Genomic DNA, 21347 nt, shown 5'->3' on the forward strand with positions numbered 1-21347 from the left:
CAATCAGTAGTAACTGGGAGGAGGCCTTCGAGATGCAAGCACCATGCTGGGTTCTAGAGCTCCCCGAGCAAACAACCCTGATGCAACACAGGTTCAGATGGGGCTTATGGTCTAGTCAGAAGTACCCAGGTCAGAGGCACCCAGATCAGAGATGTTGGTCCCCCAACCGGTGGGTTCGACCCTGGTGCCCCACGCCATGGTGGGTGGAAACAGGGAGTAGCACGATCCAGGAGCCTTCCCATCCTAAAAAGCATCGTCATCATCAAGAAGAAAGGGATCTGAGAAGAAATGGAAGCTGGGGATAGAAATAGTGGGGATTGCCAAGAAGACAGTGCCTGAGTGGGAAGGTTTGGACAGAGAAGGATGGCTGGATGAAGGGACCCCACAGGGCAGCAGCAACTGTTTTCCAAGCCAGATCCCAGCACAATCTGCCCTTCTTAGGGGAGAAAAAATGAACGGCAAAAAGAGATTGAAGGATGTGAATAAGGAGGGAAACACCCCATGCTGGCTTTTCTCACCTTTTTGGAAAGTTCCCGAAGGAAGTGCAGTTGTGAGTACCTCTCCTAATTTCTGCCAGCAGCTGCTGAAAGAGAATCACCCCCAAGGGAGGATGAACATCGCCAGCAGAAGTGGATCCCACGGCCTGCTCCTGTGGGATTGTCAGATTGGGAATGGGCAGATAGGCTAGGTTTAGATACATCCAGGTGCTGTCACACACTTAATGGAATAAATTAAAAGGGGTCATTTATGGAAAGGCCTCTTGTCCAGAAAAATCTCCCAATCAGTCTGAAAAGCCAACGTCTCGAGACTTACTTAAATTACCCAAGACAATATGTCCAGAACATTAAAGCTGGAGACCATCTGACATTCCAATCTTGGTGTAAATGCATTTTAACCACCTCCCTGCCTCACCCTATACCCTGGCTGCAGGGGGGAGATGGTGTTTTGAGCACATAAAAGGGCAGACCATTATTTACCTCTTAAATTGTGGACATAGCAAGAAGGCCAGTATAGACAAAGCCCAAGCGCTCAGCTCTGGGTCCGCCAGGCCTGGAGTTCAAGGAGGTTCAAGGGACGGAAGAGATTTATTGAGATTTATGAATGCAAAACTGGGCTCTGTGAGCATAGTGACCTCAAAAGGATTGTGGGAGATTCCAGGGTTCCCAAATCCCTTTATTAGCATTCACATTCACAATTCATATATTTTTTTCTTTGCTATTGACATTTTTCAAATAAGAGAAATACACTCCCCTGCCTACCTGATTTACAGAATGGTGAGATCCCCAGACAAGGTGTGCCCTGTTTGTACATCCTCATTAAGCCCAGGCCAAGACATGTCTTTGTGAAGAGTGTTCACTTAATCATGTCACTGGCACTGTTAGAAAGAAATAGTGGACAATCTATAGGCATCATAATGTTAAGATGATTTTTTTTTTCTAGAACTGACCGTATTCACACAAAACCACCAGTCATGTTGGCAATGGCCACTTTCTCCACCCCTCAAATGAAGCTTGAAAACACATCTCTCCAATTTCGCTTCCCCCAACTTCACTCCCCATACACCATCTTCTTTCCCAAGAGACGTGTTATTCCAGTATATTTTGAGATCCCATAAGGGAACATAGGTCCTAAAGTTTCAGAGGTAATAAACGCTCCCATAACCACCATCCCATTTTGTCTTCTTCGGTTCTGCAATATTTAAGTTCACTTTTTGCTTGTAGTTGTGAGATCCGCTGCTAAATTTCAAGACAACGTTTGCCAGAGTGGATTTTCGGTGCACCCAGTAGTCTGTCATGACTCTGATGGGTCTGTCAAGCAGAGAGAAAAAGAGAGACAGGAAATCAAGATCTTAGGCTGAAGCAAAAGAAAAAAAAGATTGTGCAGAGAATAAAGAACACCGTGAGTCCTTTACCCATCCCTACGTTAGTGATTATCCATGAAGCTTGCGACAACCTCTTCAATCATTATTTTTTAGATTTGAAAATTGACAAATTAAACAAGATAACCCCTAAGACTGTTCATGCGTTAAGTCTCCATGGCTTTGTCACTGTGCTACCAAGAGCTACGTGACCGTTACTGTATAAGATGTAAAGAGGTCTGCAACTTGGTTCCTCCCGTGTAAATTAATGGATAAGACTTGAACAGGTAAAGAGGATGGGAAGGAGCATTTGAGACATCGGGTCCCAACTTAAGAGGACAAAAAATGGGCAACAGTTGCAGGAAAGCAGTGCATGCGGTTAGAGTAAATATATTAATGGCAGAAAGCTAGCTTACATGGAGTACTTTGGAAGACCCTGAAGGTCAAGTGACTGACAAGCATTTGGCAGCCATTACAGCATGTCGAGCAGGGAGGCCTCAAAAGGCAGCATCAAAAATAATCGGCATAATTTCAGCGTGGTAGAAAACCACTGGCCAAAAGTTGGCAAAGCCGGTATTTTGTGCATGCTGGATTCTCATTAAAACATACAACTCCCGGGGCACCTGGGTGGCTCAGTCGGTTGAGCGTCCGACTTCGGCTCAGGTCACGATCTCGTGGTCCGTGAGTTCGAGCCCGAGTCGGGCTCTGGGCTGATGGCTCGGAGCCTGGAGCCTGCTTCCGATTCTGTGTCTCCCTCTCTCTCTGCCCCTCCCCCGTTCATGCTCTGTCTCTCTCTGTCTCAAAAATAAATAAACTTAAAAAAAAAAAACCATACAACTCCCCTGCTCAGGAGAGAAGAGATTCGCAATTATTTAGACTGTGTCTATATAACACCCCATCGAGGAACAAAGGGCATATTTAGGTATCCCCGTTTCGATATGGATTATTTTAATGGATTCCAACTTGTTTTTAAATTCAGTCAAAACAACTTGCATGTGCCGCCTCAGCCTAAATTTCATCGTCTTATTATTTAAAGTTGTGTCACCCCCATCACGTGATATTTCATCATCGAGAACTGGTGCATACCCACCCAGTGGGTCGGCTCCCTTAATACGTATTGCACATGTGAACCAGGTGAGAAGGGTCTCCGAGGATACTACGAAAGGGCTACATTCAGAGGGGCTAGCCGGTCAAGTGAGAAATGCAAGTGCATTCGGAATCATTTGAAACATTTTAGCGATACGAAAGTATGTGTGTGCTTTTATTTGCTTGTTTCCCTGGCCACTTGGCCTGTTGGCTTGCAAATAATGTGTATGAATCTGTGTGTTTTCTTCTAGGGTCTTTCTTCCCTGATTTCAAGCCCTCAGAAACAGTTTTTAAAATAGCGTTTTGGCTCGGATACCTAAACAGCTGCATCAACCCTATTATATACCCATGCTCCAGTCAAGAGTTTAAAAAGGCCTTTCAGAATGTCTTGAGAATCCAGTGTCTCCGCAGAAAGCAATCTTCCAAACACGCCCTGAGCTATACCCTGCACCCACCCAGCCATGCCCTGGAGGGCCAACACAAGGACCTGGTGCGCATTCCAGTGGGATCCGGAGAGACCTTCTATAAGATCTCCAAGACGGATGGGGTCTGTGAGTGGAAATTTTTCTCTTCGATGCCCCGTGAATCTGCCAGGATTACAGTGTCCAAAGACCAATCAGCCTGCACCACAGCCCGGGTGAGAAGTAAAAGCTTTTTGCAGGTGTGCTGCTGTATGGGGCCCTCGACCCCCAGCCATGGAGAGAACCACCAAGTTCCAACCATTAAGATCCACACCATCTCCCTCAGTGAAAATGGGGAGGAAGTCTAGAGGACAGGAAAGGTCAGAAGGAAGGCAGGGGGCGGGGGATGATCTTAGGCACCCACCCCACTTCCTACTCGGAAGGCCAGTTCACTCTTCCTGGATGACAAGACGGGACCATCAGACCAGGGACCATGTGGGAATGGGGTGGGGGAGGAGACCTTGGGCAGTGGGTAAGGCTCAGGGAAGAAGGGGGATGTCACACGACCATCCAGCTCTAAATGACGATAAACAGCATTTCCTTGAGGCTAATGCTCTCGCGGTCATCCTCTGAGGCCGCTTTCCACGTCTGGCCCTTGCAAACGAAAACCACCATGGGAAACAGAATGTCATACACAATCCAAAAGACTATAAATATAAGGTTATGATTTCATCACGAATATTTTGAGCACACACTCTAAGTTTGGAGCTATTTCTTGATGGAGTGAGGGGGATTTTATTCTCAGGCTAAACTTACTGACAGCCACGTTGGATATTTACAAGGAGAGGGCCTGGAGAGGAAGAGCCTTAAGATGGGGGCCAACATCCAGGCACATTCTTTCGAGAGCGCATTTTAAACTCCACCATTTCTGATCCATCCAGTTGCTTAACTTGGGTGAAACGTGGCAGTGAGGTTTACCTTTTGCAGCAGTTTGACTGGATGCTGCCCCTGATTCCCTAAAGATGAGGGGGAGGGGGCACTCATTTTGCCTCGGAATTAACGGAGGCACATCCTCTATGCTCGGGTCTAGATAGTTGGGGAAAAGATGGCTTTTCCTGATAGGAGGCAGTAGAGGTGAGGGCCCGTTTTTTCAACTTACTGCTACAGAAAAAATTCCAGTAGCCAATGCCAAGATCAAATCGAGGAAGGCTTCTTGTGAAACCTACTTAAAGATCAAGAGGTTGGGGTGGAGTGGGTGCTGATTTCATGCTAAGAGGCTGCAAGCTTACTGCGCAGCCTTTTTGATGTGGCTTAGAAAGGCTTTTCTTGGCAAATGGCTTACTTTTTCCAGAACTCCATTATGAAAATCCAGAGCTTGTAGTACCTTGAAAGGCACATCCTGACTTCAGTTTTTTCTCAGCTGCTTCGCTACCGCATAATGAATGAGGTTCAAGGTCCTGAATGCACATGCAGCCTGGTGGAATGAGCCTTATGATCCAGGGATACCCTTCCTGAACTTTGAAAGATACACATGCTTAGCTTGAGAGGAGACTGACTGGTCACCAGAAAATCATCTAAAGGAGGAATTTGCAAATAGTTTTTGACAGAGGCCCATTGCTTCTGGTAAAAGATCCAGGAACCTGTTCATTTCATCTATCCCCACTTTCTACAGGAATGGGGGGAACTTGCTTTATGTGTTCCAAATTTTGGTAAACCTTCATAACTCTGAATATTACTAAAGATGAAGATGATCATGATATGCAAAAGTTAAAATATTTTTCACGTGCCACAGTAAGAATTTAAAATAAGACTTATGTTTTTAGAATAATTCTGGACTAGAATCACTGGTCTAAAAACTACTGGTCGACCATTTCTGTGGCCTCTTCCCCCCACTTGAGTAATTTCCTCTTAAGAATTCCCAAGCAGATTGCAGCCCCTGTTTAACTTTCACAGCAAAGGTAGGAGCTTGTGATCTTTTCTTCTTCCCTTGCACACAATGATAATTTCTTCAAGTGCGCCTTGAAGGCTAATACCTTTGCACACTGCCATGGTGGGCGCGGGGGGGGGGGGGATGTTTGCATGTGGATTTGAGTTTGTGGCTGGTTGTGCCGGGACATAAAATATTTTGCCTTTTCAACCCTTTCTGGAGAATGTCCTCTTGCTGACCAGATACACACACTATGTATGCCTTGTGCTTATAACTTTGATTCTGGCATTAGATAGTGGCTGGATTTTTAGACTCTGGGCCTGTCTGCATGTCCCATAACAGCTCTACCAGATGTGGGGGTCCTATTATGGATGTAAGCATCAAGAAAGGACTTGAACATACAAAACTTCTCTTCTGCCTTGATAGGAAAGATAAGTTTCATTGTTCACAAGAGTTTCGTCCAGGATCTGAATTTTAAAAACCTCTTTTCCCAGGCTCCCTTTTACAGGCACAGCATCCCCGGGAAAAGAATGGTAAATGTCTTGTTTCCATAAAATATGACTCTCTTAAACAACATTTCCAGACAAATTTAAATTTTAGGTTTTATTTGGGGAGGGAGGGGATGGGGAGGAGCAGAGAGACAGGAGAGAGAGAATCCCAAGCAGGCTCTGCACAGCCCCCACGGGGTTCGATCTCATGACCGTGAGATCGTGACCTGAGCCCACATCAAGGGTTGAATGCTTAACTGACTGAGTCACCCAGGTGCCCCTAAATGTTGGATTTTAGAAAGCTAAGGATCACCAGAAAGCCAGCATTAATGCCATTTCTAATCAAAACAAGCAGCTAGAAAATCTTTCGGCCATCAGATAAAAGCCATGACAATTGTATTCATGTGAAACTATCCATAAATAAATTATCTGCTACACTCTTCACCAACCACACTCCCTCCAGGGAGGCAAACTTTAACATTTATTTCCTTTCCCATAACATGATATTAAGTATAAACATGCCAATTTGACAAGAAATCGATAATGTCACCCAAGACTTAGTCAAAGTGGGATAAACAATACTTGAGTTATTTTTTACTCATCCACAAAAATCTCTGTACCTTTGAGCATGCCAAAAACTCTCCAAAATTGTCACAGTTAAACAAATGATTGTCATATTTATACTCACATGTTTACTGCTTCTATTTGTAGTTTGAAGAATTTACCCAGAGTAACAGTGGTCAAAATGTTTTCTCAAATGTGTTATAAAAAGCAGTTGCTGTGAGACTCTCTGAACATCACAAAGAATCAACTTGACATAATGGGATGGGCAAAATTTGAGTTGCTTCTGCAGTTCAAATTGCGTGCCTTAAGAAAGACCTTGGATGTCTGTACTCAGACATTTCCCCAAGTTACTGCAAGGATTTCAGGAGAGCACTTCACTTGTCACAGTTTTCTTCCTCTTGCCTCACTTGTGTCTCATCCAAGACCACTCTGCTGTCATCATTTTGTGTATGCTAACGCTCCCCAAAATATTAAGGCTTTGAACTCTCACTACCTACCTGGGATCATCCATCCATGGTGGACAGCGATGTTTGGGTAAATAAATATATTCTTAAGGCTTTTTTGTTAGGTTCTTTGGTGCGCCGGGCATTGGCAGGGCATCTTGTACCCCATTATCTCTAAACCTCATACCAATTTCACGTTTCTATTTTAGAGATAAAAAGCTGAGCATTAAGAGTGATTAAAGATTTGCTGTAGGCCAGTGAGGAACCATGATTCAGTCCTGGAGCTGCCTATAACGCTAAAGTCTTACCTGTTTCTCCCAGTGCTTCTGCCCCCTAATTAGCAGGGGTGAATGCTCCCCAGTTTAGATTGGATATGCTGAGGATACGAAACTACACCCAAATGTTTTAATGTCTTGTCTCGTTGGGATTTGCCTTCCATTTAACCTCAGTAAATGTGTTGCCAAACTCCATCCCAGCCAAATCCCCCAAACAGATCATAATTAGAGGATCTCGTGTGTACAATTTTTTTTTTTTTTGAGTCGAAGAGAGAGAAGAGAAGGAATTATAGCTATATCTCCAGGAATTACACGGAGCCCAGAGAGCATATCAAACATGTGAATTTCATATCGGTCCCTATAGGGAAATGGCTCAGAATGCTGATCCCCAGGTAGCCAGACACGTAGGCAACCCTTGAAAATGAAGAATCAGGTGGCATCCGTGGCTATGGATTAGCTGGCATTCACCTGTTCTTGGATTTCCTTTTGCAAATGAAAGCTTTATGCCCTGAGTATCTCGGATTGCCTCACCCCCTCAAAGTGAACTGTCACGCAGACCTTCTGACCCAGTAGGTCTCGTGGTCCCGGCCTGGGAACGAGAACATTTTTGGAACAATCTGCCGGGGCGGGTAATCATTGGCTCATTAATCGCAGCTACTTGATCACGGCTTGACAAACATTCTCATTTGCTTCTGGGGTTGGTTCTGCACAGGTCCCCTTGCCAAAAGAGATGCTGCCTCTGCGTATGAGTGCTTGTTGACTTAATTAAGGAAAGAGCTCTGCTCGTCAGCAAAGGGAGAAGGGAGCCCAAGCACATGGAAGGTAAACTCTGCCAGCAAAACTAGGGTGACCCAAAAGAAGGCAGTGGTGGCCAGTAGGAAGGCATCAGAGGTGTGCCCACCGTTGATCTGATTTCTTTTTATACTACTAGGACTTTTAACCATGAAACTGCCTGCACACAGCTCCGGTCCAGCCCGATTGGAACACACTGTTGGCACCTGCTCCTTGTCTACGTGCTGTGTTGGGGAGCAGGGCTGAGCCCAGGCTGCTGTGGGGTCCACCGTCTTCAGAAGGCAATGACAACAGTGGCCTCCTGGCCCTCCAAAGTCCCCGCAAGATGAATGAGTGGAGATGACTTTGGGGGCTGGGCTGGCAAAAAGCAAATTAGGATTTCAGCAGAGGACACCCAGCCCCTTGCCGTTGCCCCCATCTGCCTTGCTTCACTCATGCCTCCCAAGACCCAGATGTCATAGGGGCTGAGGGTGGAACCCATCTGCCCCGTGCAGGAAAATGTCATTTCTTCTTTGCTGCTGCAATATGGATTCCTGAGTCTCCCGCCTAAAAGGAAAGCTATGGCGGTGGGCAGGGGGCACCTGCCCCCTGTGTTGAGAAGGAAGGGAAGACCTACCCCGGGCATCGCTCAAAGCGGGATGCATGGTTTAGTAATATTTGCTACAACTGATAAGCAAGGAACTGCCCTGAAGCTGGTTGCTTCTCTGTTTCCCAAAACAAAATGATTGTCTTTCCTTTCCGTGTCACCCAGTCATTTATTACATCACTGTCCCTTGACATCATAGTCAACATAGCCACCTCATAAGCTGGCAATGCTTAGTGTTAAACTATGAGAAGTAGAGACTTGATCAGGTAAGAAGAAATCTAAGAGCAAATCCATACTGTGTTTGTAGGAAAAAAATAATGAAGGCACCGACCTGTTAAAAAGCCCAGGTACAGTAGGTGCATTCGGATGTAACAGAAAAGAAGCTAAAACAGAAAGTCCCGGTGTGAGCTTAGTATTTCCTTCCGTTTATGTAATGCTTTGTACTTGTCCAGGTAATTTCGCCTATCTCGGGTCATTCCTGTGAAGGACAGAGAGAAGGAAGGGTGTATTATCTCTACTGAACACATGGAGAAACAAGGGGACATAGAGATTTAAGGATGCTTTGAATAGCCCCATATCCAACCTCTGACTCCTCTTTTCGTGATGCCCTCAGTATCCTCAAGGACCACTGTGTTTCTTGGGACCGTGAATTTCATATGTCACTCATTTGTCTCTGATCCACATTTTCAGTTCCATTGTCACCTTCTCTGCTATTACATCCTTGCCAGCGGCTGGCCAGTGCAAGACTGTCCTAGGGGTTCAGTGCACATTTGTCTCTGCTTCCCTTATTGGCTAAAGGACAAGCAAATGTGATTCTGTTCTGTCTCCCTAGATAGGCAGGACCAGAGCCAAGGAAGTAAGCAGAGCAGGGGGCTCTTGGCTTCCTCAATAGGGTGACACTGTAAGGCAAAGCCAGCAGTGATTAACAACCTAAGGACCTCAGGAATGCAAAGATGGAAAAGGGACTTTCTGGAAGGCTCAGGTGAGCCTGAGGGTGGTTGTTACAGTACCGTTTTGTCATTGTCGGCAAACTGCCCTCTTCCTCCCCTGCACCGGGCACTGCATTTGGCACAAAAAAATACTTAAGAGGCACAGACAGTCCCCAGCTGGGTGTGTTCCAAGTTCATCTGTTGCAAAGTCAAGAATGCGTGTTGCCAAGAAGCATTGTTATAGATGGGGGAGGGGAGGGGTGTTCCCAAACCAACTAAAAAATAAAAAATCTATTTAATGTATACATGGGGCTGGCAAACTTTTCCTGTAAATGGCTAGATAGTAAATATTGGAGGCATTGTGGGCCATATGGTCTCTGTCACACATCTTTTTTTTTTTTTTTTTTTGGTTTTTGCCTTTTTTTTTCTTTTTTTTTTTTTCGGACGATCCTCTAAGAACATAGAATCCATCCTTAGTTCATAGGTCATTGCATAAAAAACAGGCCATGGGCCAGATACAGCCCATGGGCTCTACTTTGCTGTCCTTGATCTATGCCGTCTCTAGCTTATGGTATAAGAATACTAATAATAATGTCAAGCAGTGGATTTTAGTGTCTAGCTTACAAGCATCTTTTTAAAAAAATATGCCATTGATACATCTCCGATTGACTACATTAGTATTTCCAACCTTCATGATTTGTTGGAGAGTGCCAAGTTCATACGTGGCGGGGGGTTGGGGGGGGGGCGGCTTGCTCCATGTAACCCACTCACCCAAAAGACATATTTTAGTTCATCACTGCAATTTGCTATCCGGGCACGAGGACAAGAGGGAGGCACCAACCACCCCTCCCCACTTTCGGGTTCTGTAGAACAAGCAGGCTGCGGAAGCTCTACAGGGAGGTTGGGGCAGGGGCGGGGGTCTTTCAGCTTCTCACACCACTGGCAAAATCTCCCGGCACAATCCATCTGACTCCGCAACAATCAGTGAGTGCCATTTGACCGTGACCGGTGTGAAATCCCTCCAAGAGCACTGGAGCTTGCTGAAGTGGGGGTCCCTAGAGGCTTTGGGGGCCTCACTTGGCTCTTGGGAAGGCCTTCAGATCATAGCAGCCTGCACCAGGAAATTCGAGGGTCCACCCTGGGGATCCCCAAGAAGGAGGTGCTGGAGGGAAAGGATATCTTCCAAAGACAAATACTAGCTTCTAGCAGGACTTCTCCCTCTCTTCCTCATCCTTTTCCTTCTTCTTTCCCTGTTTTTCATTTTTTGTTTATGTCTGACATGACCTAACTAAACTCAAAGTGGCATTGCTGTGGGGAAACACTTAACCCTCCCCTGTGATGACAAAGCCATGTTTCTCGAAGTTAGCATGCTATCGGAGGGACTTCCTTCCCCGTCCCCTCTCTGGTCCTGCTGGGCAGTGAAGGGGAAGAATATGTTGTCAGTTGGACACAAGGTGTGCAATTCTGGTGGCCTAGGATAACGTCCACAGTGTTGAGAGATGAGACTCTGCAGCAGGGCCAGGGGGTAAGGCATGGAATGGGAGTGGGTGCAGAACTGGTAAGGAAGGACCTGGAGATATCAATAATTATATCAGTAATATATATAATAATGTAGCAACACCAAAAATATCAGTGCTAACACCAGTGCCTACGTTGGGCACAGCAAGGAAGGCTTGGGCCACACTACGTGGCCACTTCTCTTCCCTCTCCGTCCCCTTCCATCTTGGTCCTTTCCCTCTCTCCTTTCCAGTCTCCCTTCCATATCCCTGCCTCTCTCTCTACATCATTCCACCCTCTACTTTTTTTTAAACTTATGAGCGATGAATGCTGGGGTAGGCACCCTTGTCCCAGAAGGTGCCTGTTCCCCTGGGATACAGTGCTCCGTGCAGAGTTCTGGGTGACAAGGGGGGGTGGTTTCCCTCACTTCTCCCGTCCCCTCCCCTAGTCAAGCCTGACACTGCAAGCTCGGATCCCCGGAGCCTCCAAGGAGCCCCAGGCAGGAGATGGGTCCACAGAGCGAGGTACACTTCAGGCCCCTCCCCCAGGACTTGAACATGTGCTCCCATTGCGGTCTTTCTGTTCTTATACTATTAGTTCCAAATGAAGGGTGCAGACACAAAGTGCTGGGGCTCAGGAGTGGTTTCTGGGTTATTTCTCTCCCTATCCACAGGCAAGCATCTCTTTTATCAGTGCCACCTCTCACTCTGACGTTTCCAAAGTCTTTACCGAGCCCTACAATGTCACTTTCTCTTTCTCTTCTGCATTGTTTGTCTCTTGCCTCTGTGTGCCTTTACTTTTCACTTCTCCTCTTAGCCCTTAGGGCCTTCGAGACCGTAATTAATCCCAAAGTAAACTTGGTTTCATGTCAGCATTAAGCAATGATTGTTCCCTCAGAAGGTAACCCTAGGCAAAACTCAACAAAACTCAACTGGGGGAAAGGTGCTCCTTCTCATGTGGTGCTCCCACCCCTGACCCGGTCCCCACCAGCCCCTCTGCTCCTAGAACTTATCCATGGACTCCTTCTATTCTTTCATCATAACTTTGGGCCAGGAAACATTCTTCTTTACGCAGAGGGTGCTCTCCTACCGAGTGTGCTCCTGCTTCTGCTGACGTGGCTCCGTGCATTTGTAATCCCCCTGTAGTAGTCTGCTGGGGTTGTCATAGCAAAGTACCACTGACAGAGGGACTTCAACACCAGACATTGATTCTCTCGCAGTTCTGGAGGCTGGATGTCTGAGGTCAAGGTTCTGCAGGCTTCTTTCTTCTGTAGCCTCCTTCCTTGGCTTGCAGATGGCCGCCTTCCCCCAGCGTCTACACATCACCTTCCCTCTGTGTGTTTGTGTCTTAATCTCCCCTTTTTCTCAGGACACAGATTGGATCAGGGCCCACCCCAATGACCTCATTTAACCTAAACTGCCTCTTTAAAGATCCTTTGTCCAAACGCAGCTATATTCTGAAGTCTTGGGGATTAGGGCTTCAACAGACGAAATTGGGGGGGGGGGGAGAGGGGAGAGTAGGGGAATTTAGCTCCTAACACTTTCCTCCCCACTCTGTCCTTTCTGCCCATGAAGACTTATCCAGAAGTTTTTCTTCAAATCAAAAGTTCAAATTCAGCCCTTCCTGACCATCCTCTCCAAATTCTCTCTCAATTGGGCCTGACAACCAATTGTGCACTTTATTTTTTCATCCTTCTGTTGCTTTTAAAAAATCTATCTATCTATTTTTTTCACTTTAAAATGTACTTTACACTGTGCCTCTACAGGTTCTGTCTTTAGATGAAACCTCCTGGAAAGCAGGAGCTGTCGTGTGTCTTTGGATGCCCAGAGCAGTGCACAGCCCCTAGGGGATCCTATCTAAGGAGCAGGGCCCCTCCTGAGCAAGCAAGCAGACAGGGGATGAAGAGGGACATGGGACCAGAGCCAAGCGCTAGTTACAGGAAGGGGCTGGAAGATCAAGTCCAGGGCCTTGGAAATGCCAGATGATGCACCAGGACAGCTCAGGTAATAGTTACTGGGCTTCTGAAAAGTTATAGTGAGATTGTAATCAGGGGTGCCGAGCACAGCAGTGAGGAAGCCCAGGTTAGCTGCCATCTTGAGTCGGGCAGGCATAGGATCCCCTGGGAGGCATCTGCATGCAGGAAAGCAGACCACCACCAAGGAAGGGTACAGAACCTAGACCCTGAGAGCAAAGTGAGACAGAGATAAATGGGGTGAACAACCAACAGCAGAACCCAGTCCCAGGAAATGGGTCACTGAGGAACAGACTGAGGGAAAGATCACCACGGGGTCCCAATCCCAGCGATGGGTGAGTTCATGCTATGTTTCAACGTCTGCTCTGCACCAGGAGCCGCTTGAAAAATGAATGCCAACAAGCCTTTGGGTGGCTTTTCCTCCACTGTCTCCCAGCCTAGAAAGAGCAGAGGAAAGGAAGCTACACTGACTTGGCTGGATGTGTGGATGTAGATGGTCATTCCCTGCTAAAAGGTATCTTAATTCTGACCTTCTGAAGACCACCTCCCACTATTCCTGTCCCCGGCCCTCAGGGACTACAGTATACAGTCATTGCTGCTCCTGCCTCTTGGGGAATGATGCCCACCCTGTGTGGTTTCAGACTATCTCGGCCTGGTCACCTTGCTTCTGTTGGGAAATTCAGTCCCATTTCTGTTTTATCCACCACCTAAGCCTTTTATTGTAGACGAATTGTTCGCCTGCAAGGTGCTTCTCTGACAGCCATGGAGTGATGTCTTCTCTTCTGCCTGGTTCCCGCTGGGAAGCCAAGAGCATTTATCCTCACTTGGAAGGACTGGGACTGCTCTAACTGCATAGCATCTACTGTTGTGCTTTCCGGGCAAGGGACTTTGGTTTCCCATCCCCCTGCCCCCTCCCTGGGGCACATCTGTTACTGGAAGGGTTTCTGGCCCCACAGTATCTATCACAATGGAGCAGCCTTGTTGGCTAAGAGTTTGTGCTTCAGAACAGCTTCAATCCAATCTAGAAATTACAGGAGGAAAAAAAATCACATGAAAAGCCAGGGCCTACCAAAGTATTAAGTGTGTTTAAGGCCAAACCATCCCAAAACATTGGGATATATTGATTGAATGTAGCAATGGCTTATTGATTTTTCTACTAAAACACAACCACAACAGAAAAGACGACAACAAGAAACTTGTCTTTCTTCCCCAGTCTGGTCCTCATTCCTTTTGCTAAACGCAGCCTTATCTTCATAATGAAAAGGTTTCAGCTTTGCAGCTTGGCTAATTGAAGTCTCAGTGGTTGGGAGGCCCCTGGCTCATTAATCAAAAGCTGAGCACGAACGCTTTGCAGTCCACAGCACCTCCCCCCCCCAGCCCCTGTGCCCTAGCAGAGGTGACAGTCCTTGCAAAGAGCAGAGAAAGAGGGAGCATCGACGAATAGGTAGCTTTAATCAAAAATAAGGCTGCCCAAATGCAACCTGACGAGAAGGCTATTCAAGTAAGATGATGAAATATTTGTAAGAATAAAACAAGCAAGTATTCCAAATGTTCGAATAACAGCTCATTGTTAGTTGTCTCCGTACTTTCTTAAGAGAGGCGAACGTTGGCTAGAGACTAACTGGATTAAAAAGGGGGGTCCCACGCTTGCTTTTGTCCCCACCTCCAGCAGCTCCCCCGACCCTCGGCCTTCACTATTGTGAACATCGTGTCCGATGCCGATATCTCAACCGCAACCCGCGGTCACTGACGTTCTGCAACAGCAATTCTTGCCTCGGCTGTTACAGCCTGAATCACAACACATGCTTTCTTCATCAGATGTGGAGGGAAGAAAATAGCTCCTTTTGTCTCTGGGGTATAACAAGTCCCAGGCAGCCCACTTTCCAGTAATACCGCACCTACTTAACCCAATATTGCAGACAACGAAATGAGCGTACTCCATAGGGGGCACTGTGATAAAGTATGCGGAGAGTAAGTAGGAGAAATTACACTTAGAGCATCTACTCTGTGCCAAGTCCATCGCGCATTCAGATATGGTGAAATGTAAGATTTTTCAGTCACTTTACAAAAGAAATGTTTTCACAAGAGACCCGAGAAGAGCCGTGGCCTGGGAGCCACAAGGCCTGGGCTTAATTTCAGGTGCCCATCTCTGTACCCACCTAAGTGATCCTGGACAAGTCATTTGACATCTCTTGACTGCGTTTTCTCACCTGGGACACGGGGCAGGCAAATGAACTAGCGCACGTGAAAATGTCTCATGGGGCTGATAAACCGTAGGAAATCATCGCGGGCACCCAACAAACGCTGGCACCCTTTCCCTGTCTTCATTTCCCCTCCCAAACACTATGTAAATAGAACATTATTATAAGTTACATCACCTTTAAGGTGTCTTAAAGCACCCAGAACTGCCCGTGCAAGAAACAATGGGGTAAATCTCTCGCTTTCCTTTGCTTTCTACCTCAGTTCAGACTGATCTGTGTCCAGACGCGGGTCTTCACTAGTTCAAGGCACTAATTGAGCTTTCATTCGAAAGTCGCAAGAGGTGTTGTACCATTGCCGGGCTGCTATCATTCCTAAATTTAGAATGCGGGCACCAAATCCCAAGTTTCAGTTATGTACACCCCGCCCCCCCCCCACCATCTACCACAACTATGCTATTTCCTTGGGGTTGGAAATTTCCCTACCAGAGCATTTTGTTTTAATTTTTAAAAAATCAGACCCACTGTACTAGTTTACAGCTTTCCACCAAATTCTCAGATTATAGACAGCCTAGAACGAGAGTCTCCAGTGATGGTGATTGCAATCTTTCTCAAATTAACTACTTACTTGGCAATAGGAGGCATTGTGTTACCGTGGTCTGAAAGACACTACATAGCATGCAGTCCTTATATAAAAGGTGTGTGTGTGTGTGTGTGTGTGTGTGTGTAATTACATAAACGATGTTATAAGAAAGAGAAGTAATGTTGACCCCTGGAAAACAGTAGAACATTTGAAGCACAGTTTGGGATTAAAACCATCTAAAGAAATAGGGCACCAGCAGGCCTGGGTGACTATCAGAAGTTTATGCAAGACAAAATAGCAAATTCCCAGGCATGCCCCCCCAGGCAGTTTTGATTTCAGCCAGACTTGAAACCCACATCACGGGAACACCAAGTCAATCTCAGCTCTAATTTCAAGTTGCCAGTGAGCGCCTTGGCACTTCTGTGGACCCCCTTAAATGATCTCTGGGACCCTTCCGGGCAGGTGGCTCCACAGGAAAATCCATACCGCAAGCTCCGCCCATCATGGCTCAGTCTGTGTAGGGCAGGCAGCCATCTTGAGAAGCTGTGTTTGACAGGGACCTGCTGCCATCTCCGGGCCAAATGGTCTCTTGTGACTCGGAATCTCAAACTTGCTTTAAACGGAGGGGGAAAAGTCACTTTCGGGGATGAAGTTCTTGGCACACTCTGCTTTGTGTAAACACAGTCTATGGCTATTTTGGTCTTCTGGGTTTTGAGAAGCCGGGCTATGGCAAGGGTGAACGGGTTGGTGCTGGCCCAAATTACAAAGAAGAGTTTTTTCATTCTTTCAGTGCTAGGGGAAGGAAAACTGAGAACATCGTCTCATAGGGAGCAGAATGGGACTGGGTTGGCCAACAGGGAAATAAATGTGGGCCTCAGTTTGCAAAGAACCAGCTCTACCAAAGTTTGAACTTGTGAAAACGGATACATTGGGTTTGTAGTAAGAATTCTTACTCTACAGAATTTTGGTCGTGTTGACTTTCGAAAATGGATACGTTGGGCTCATAGTAAGAATTCTTACTCTACAGAATTTTGGTCGTGTTGACTTTCGAAAATGGATACGTTGGGTTCGTAGTAAGAATTCTTACTCTACAGAATTTTGGTGGTGTTGACTTTTGAAAATGGATACATTGGGTTCGTAGTAAGAATTCTTACCCTCTACAGTTTTGGTCATGTTTACGCATGATGCTTAGTATATTGAAAGTATTAATGTAAGTCATTAAAGGTCAATGTACCTTTTTTTTTTTTTTTTTTTGAGGAGGCATACATCCATCACATGAAGCCAGCTTCATGTCCGTGAGTGCTGTCCTCAAGGTCAAATGAAGGGGGTCCCAGCCCACCCCCCGCTTCCTGCTACCCACTGTCTTTTGAATCCACCTCAGAAATCTGTAAGTCTTACCTGCCACATGGATTTACTTCTTTGTTGAACATTCACCTGACTAAGACAAAAGTCAAACATATTACTCTTGTCATTACTGGGACACTAGTGACTGAAGGAGAGGCTGTGGATATAAAAATAAGAGAGAAAAACAGGTTTGGGGGAGAAATAGTGCAGTGTTTTGAGAGTCAGCATAGTACAACTTCCTCTGTTGCATTCTTAAGCTCCCTTTGTGTCCTTCGAATTCTAGCATGTCTGTAAAAGTACAGGAGGCCATGCTGCAAAACCAGATCACCTTTTTCCAAGGGACGCTGTCATTGCATAGAGCAGTTCTTTCACTCTTATGTCCATTCTGTAATATTCCATGAGGGCTCCAGGCTCAGCTCCAGACAGTGGAGGAAACAAGGGTGGACACATGATCCTCCCTCTCAGGGTGCCTGTGGTCTACGGAGAGGACAGGAAAGTCAACAATTGTAGTAGAACGTGGTAAGCTCCGTGACACAAGAACTCACGCAAGGCCAGGAGAGTTTAGTGTAAGGCACCAAAGCCACCCTCGGAGTCAGGCTTTTCCAAAAAGGGTGGACCTCTCATTTGGATCTTGGAGGACAAAATGGAGTGGGAAACAGAGGGAGTCGTTCCTAGCAAGTAAGGAATGAACCCGTGCAAAGGCCCAGGGGCTGGTGAACCTCGGCATGTGTTGGGGTTGCCTCCCCCTCCAGTCTGTCGGGGCACATGGAAATCAGCCTCACATTTCATGGTGGCCAGTTGGCTCTGCAAACCCCATTCCCCAGGTTCCGTGCAGGAAAACCATGCCTGGTTTTCTTCTTACTCTGTTTAAACCAAGGATGAACCAAGGAAGAGCCAGTAAATAATGAACCAGTGGCTTTCCTGTTGGAGCTCCTATGTTTGGCCTGGCTGAATATCGAAAAGCCTTGGTTTCTCAATTGTCTGATTCTCTTTGTTTTCAAGACTTAACACAGCATTACAGTGGGATGGCTAAACAGAAAAAAAAAAGTCTATTTCTTTCTCATTGTGCAAATAAACATTCGTTGAACTTGAAATGGTTAATCATTAAGAATAACCAAATGCTTTGGAAGTCTTTGCAAACAAGTCTTACATGATGCAATTCAGTGTTTTTTTAATTGAAGAATTGTTTTTAACAAGGAAATGTTGTACAATATTAAAATAAAGAGTTTTCCCTACCACCACCCCCCCCCCACACACACACACACAATGCAGAAAATAAATGGATCACTACAGACCCACGAGGCTGGCTTTCACAACATCCATCATTGAAGGGTCGGTATCTTATGCTGTATCAGGACGCTGCCATAGTAGCTAAGGGTACCTGGGAGATTTTGCAAATCAAATGCAGCAGAGGTGGTGGGAGAAACGGAAACAAAAATGAAGACCTTGGAACTGCATTTCTACAATCAATTAACGACTGGGAAGGACTTGACTTGCTGGGGCTAAAGAAAATCATTCTGGAAGTTCATTTTGTCTGTGAACTCAAAACTGTATTTTAGTAAATAAAGCTGATGCCGTTCAAACATGAACCCCGTGACGTTTCCTGGCTTATGGCAGCTTTTCTGCTTGTCTACTCATTAGATGTGTTAAAAATACAAACATGGCATTTTCCACTTTGCCAGAGAAGCAAATGTGGGCTGAATGGCTGATTTTCCCTGCTACGCTTTTCCTGTAACCCTTAACAATTGTTGCGGTGAATAAGGCCCCTGTAGGGATATTTGCCAACTATGCAGTGTTCGTGGACCATGCCACCTTCTCCAGGTTTCAGTACTTGGTTGATTGAGTTGATATCACCACCTTTCCCTCCATGTAACAAACAAAATTCATCTGAACCTCGCTGAGAGTTTGGTATGTGTTCTTTGCTCTAAAAGAGAGAATTCTCTCCTAAGTCAGATAAATATGTTCATGCGTGTGGATTGTTATACTTGAACTTGCTGCTGCATTCCGTACTAATGCATATATATGACACCCAAGCTGACTGTGATTGCTTCTGAAGCATCTAATTCCTTTTAAATGGATTCAGTATCTTTGGAATGTGCTGTGTAGGTGTTTCTGAATTTTCTACATGCCATTTTTACAGGTTCATTTGTTTTATGGTACGATGTGGTGAACAATCACATTGGTTCTTTTTTTTTTTGAAGAAAACAAATGTACATATGACTAGGCAGATGAATAAATTATTGAAAAAATATACTTTATGAATCACACAGCCCACTGTTTAAAAGGAATTTATTTCATTTGTTTAATAAAGTGACTGTTCAAGTCATAAGCATTTATATTGCCCTTCTAAATATGGATGCCATAATATTTAAGTGTTGTTGAATATTGATGTATGTTCCCTAATAAAATATCTTAAACCTCTGTCTTTAGATGCACAATGCCTTAGTTCTTCGATCGTAATGTGTTGTGAACATGTTGGTTGAAAAGTAGAGTGGATACCTCAGAGAAGGAGAGTCAGGTTTTGACCAGCTCAAGAGTGTAGGTGGTCCATAAAATACACTGGTTGGCGGCATTCACGACACAGGTAAGAGCCAAAATAGAACCACATCATCTGATGTAGAGGCAGGGGAAGGTAGTAGTGGGAATGAGACCCAGAAGAATATTGAATCGACGTCTGTAAGGCTGGGCGTATTAAGTGACCCAAAGCTGGGGCAATAGGTTACGGGGAACTAGCGGTCAGAGAAGGTCATGGGCAAGAATGGTTCAAGGGGAGTTTTTCAGTGGAAATTCTTGCCTGCCCATGCTCTCACAGCCTGGGAGCCCCAGGGCTACGCTTTTAGCCCCATTCCCTCAAGGTAGCACGCTGGCATCACTGGGGACAAGAAGGCTGGGGTCGAACTGTCACAGGCTCCAGATTCCTTTAGCCACTTGCCAAGGCTGTTATTCAATATGTCTGAATCTTTGTTTCCTCTTCTCAAAAATGGGGACAATTACTGTACATCACTCAGATTATTGCTAGCATAATAAAATAAAATGCTTCCTGTGAAATGTTTGGAAGAATGTCCGACATCCGGTGAGCACCCAGCAATTTTCATTGTGACCGCTCAGGAGTATGACCGTGGCCTTCCTGGTGATGAGAGCTCATTATTTTTTGCCCAAAGCCCTTAGCATCTAAGTCAGATGATAGTGTCGCGTATCCTATACCGATCTGGGTTTTTGCCAAATCGTGTCCTATCCTGCAGATGCGCTGCTGGTCACATTCCAGGCCCCCGTCCTCGTCATGGTGGTGGCTCTACTCCCTGGACCCCCACAGAGGGTGGGCAGGGGAAGGCAGACACAGGACGGGGGAGGGGGAGCATCGTAAAGTAAATGAAAGTTTGTCGTTGCTCAGGCTTTCTTTCCACAGAGCTTGGAAGTGACATGACAGGATCACCAGGTTATCCTGATGACTTCTCTTCTTAACTAATTTAGGTTTTGCCCCAGGATATAGATTATGGAAGAGAGAGAAAATGGAGACATGGTCAGTTTTGCCACTGATTGCTTTCTATGAAGGTGGGGGAATAATGTGAAATAAAGGGGCCATGATGACACGAGGGCTTTGTTTCTGTTTGCATTGTTCCACGGCTAACATTTACTATGGAAAGCCCTATTCTAACTGGTTCCAGTACATCATCTCATCGAATCCTCATAACAATCCTGTAAGGAAGCGCTGGGAATCGATTAGGGTGCATTTGGCTGGAACAGAATACCCGGAGAAAAGTAGCTGACGCAGTAAGAAAATGTATACTATCATCAATAATTTGGCATGAAAACATTCATCTTTGCCAAAACGCTCTGGAATCAAACCGCCTGGGTTTGAATCGTAGCCAGGGGGATATGTCAGTAAATGTTTAGCGGCCACATCTCCGGGAAAAAAAATTAAAACGAAAAAAACACCATGTGCAGTATTTGCCAGTTTCTGTGGTGTAAATTCTCCCATGCGGACAGATATCAAGCTGCCAAAATGACATCATGGAATATAGTTTTGGGAACAGACGTACGCGGTTGTCTCTTTGGAGCCTGTACAAGCCACACCACGGATCCCACCTCTGCCCTTGGTAGTGTGTAGCCTAAGCCTCTCTCTGTGTTCGTTTCCTCATCTGTAAAATGGGATAATGAGAGCACTTTCCTCATTGGATTGATATGCATAAAAAATTTCTGTGCTTAGCATACAGTAGTGCTTAGCGCACAGAGCAGAGACCGTCTCCAAAGAGCAAAAGTGTTCATCCTTACTCAATTCTTAGTGCAGCAACTCCTCTGAAGTGTGTGTGGCAGTACTGTGATCCTTTTTCAGACATTATATTGCATTGACTCTGCCCCCTGCGATCCCCCATTGAATTCGCTAGTCTCGGTTTCCGACTGCAA

The 21347-nt window shown here is 45.8% G+C and overlaps 1 protein-coding gene across 6 annotated transcripts in view; it reads left to right on the forward strand.

The window, feature by feature from the left end:
- The window catches only part of ADRA1A (adrenoceptor alpha 1A), a 121201-nt gene extending 100688 nt beyond the window's left edge, over window positions 1-20513 (forward strand). The window contains exons 2-7 of one of the 6 annotated variants that reach the window (XR_006216590.1): window positions 3196-3581; window positions 7755-7864; window positions 7974-8686; window positions 16857-16986; window positions 19374-19527; window positions 20415-20513. Coding sequence is in view for 3 of the 6 variants with exons in the window: in XM_007093923.3 (XP_007093985.1) it covers window positions 3196-3713 (518 nt within the window). In the remaining 3 variants the exon portion in view is untranslated. The other 5 variants (XR_006216589.1, XR_006216591.1, XM_042983177.1 and 2 more) reach the window with 5 other exon arrangements.
- The last annotated feature ends 834 nt before the right edge of the window (window positions 20514-21347 follow it).

The sequence above is a fragment of the Panthera tigris genome, chromosome B1, assembly GCF_018350195.1.
Source record: "Panthera tigris isolate Pti1 chromosome B1, P.tigris_Pti1_mat1.1, whole genome shotgun sequence".
NCBI lineage: Eukaryota > Metazoa > Chordata > Mammalia > Carnivora > Felidae > Panthera > Panthera tigris.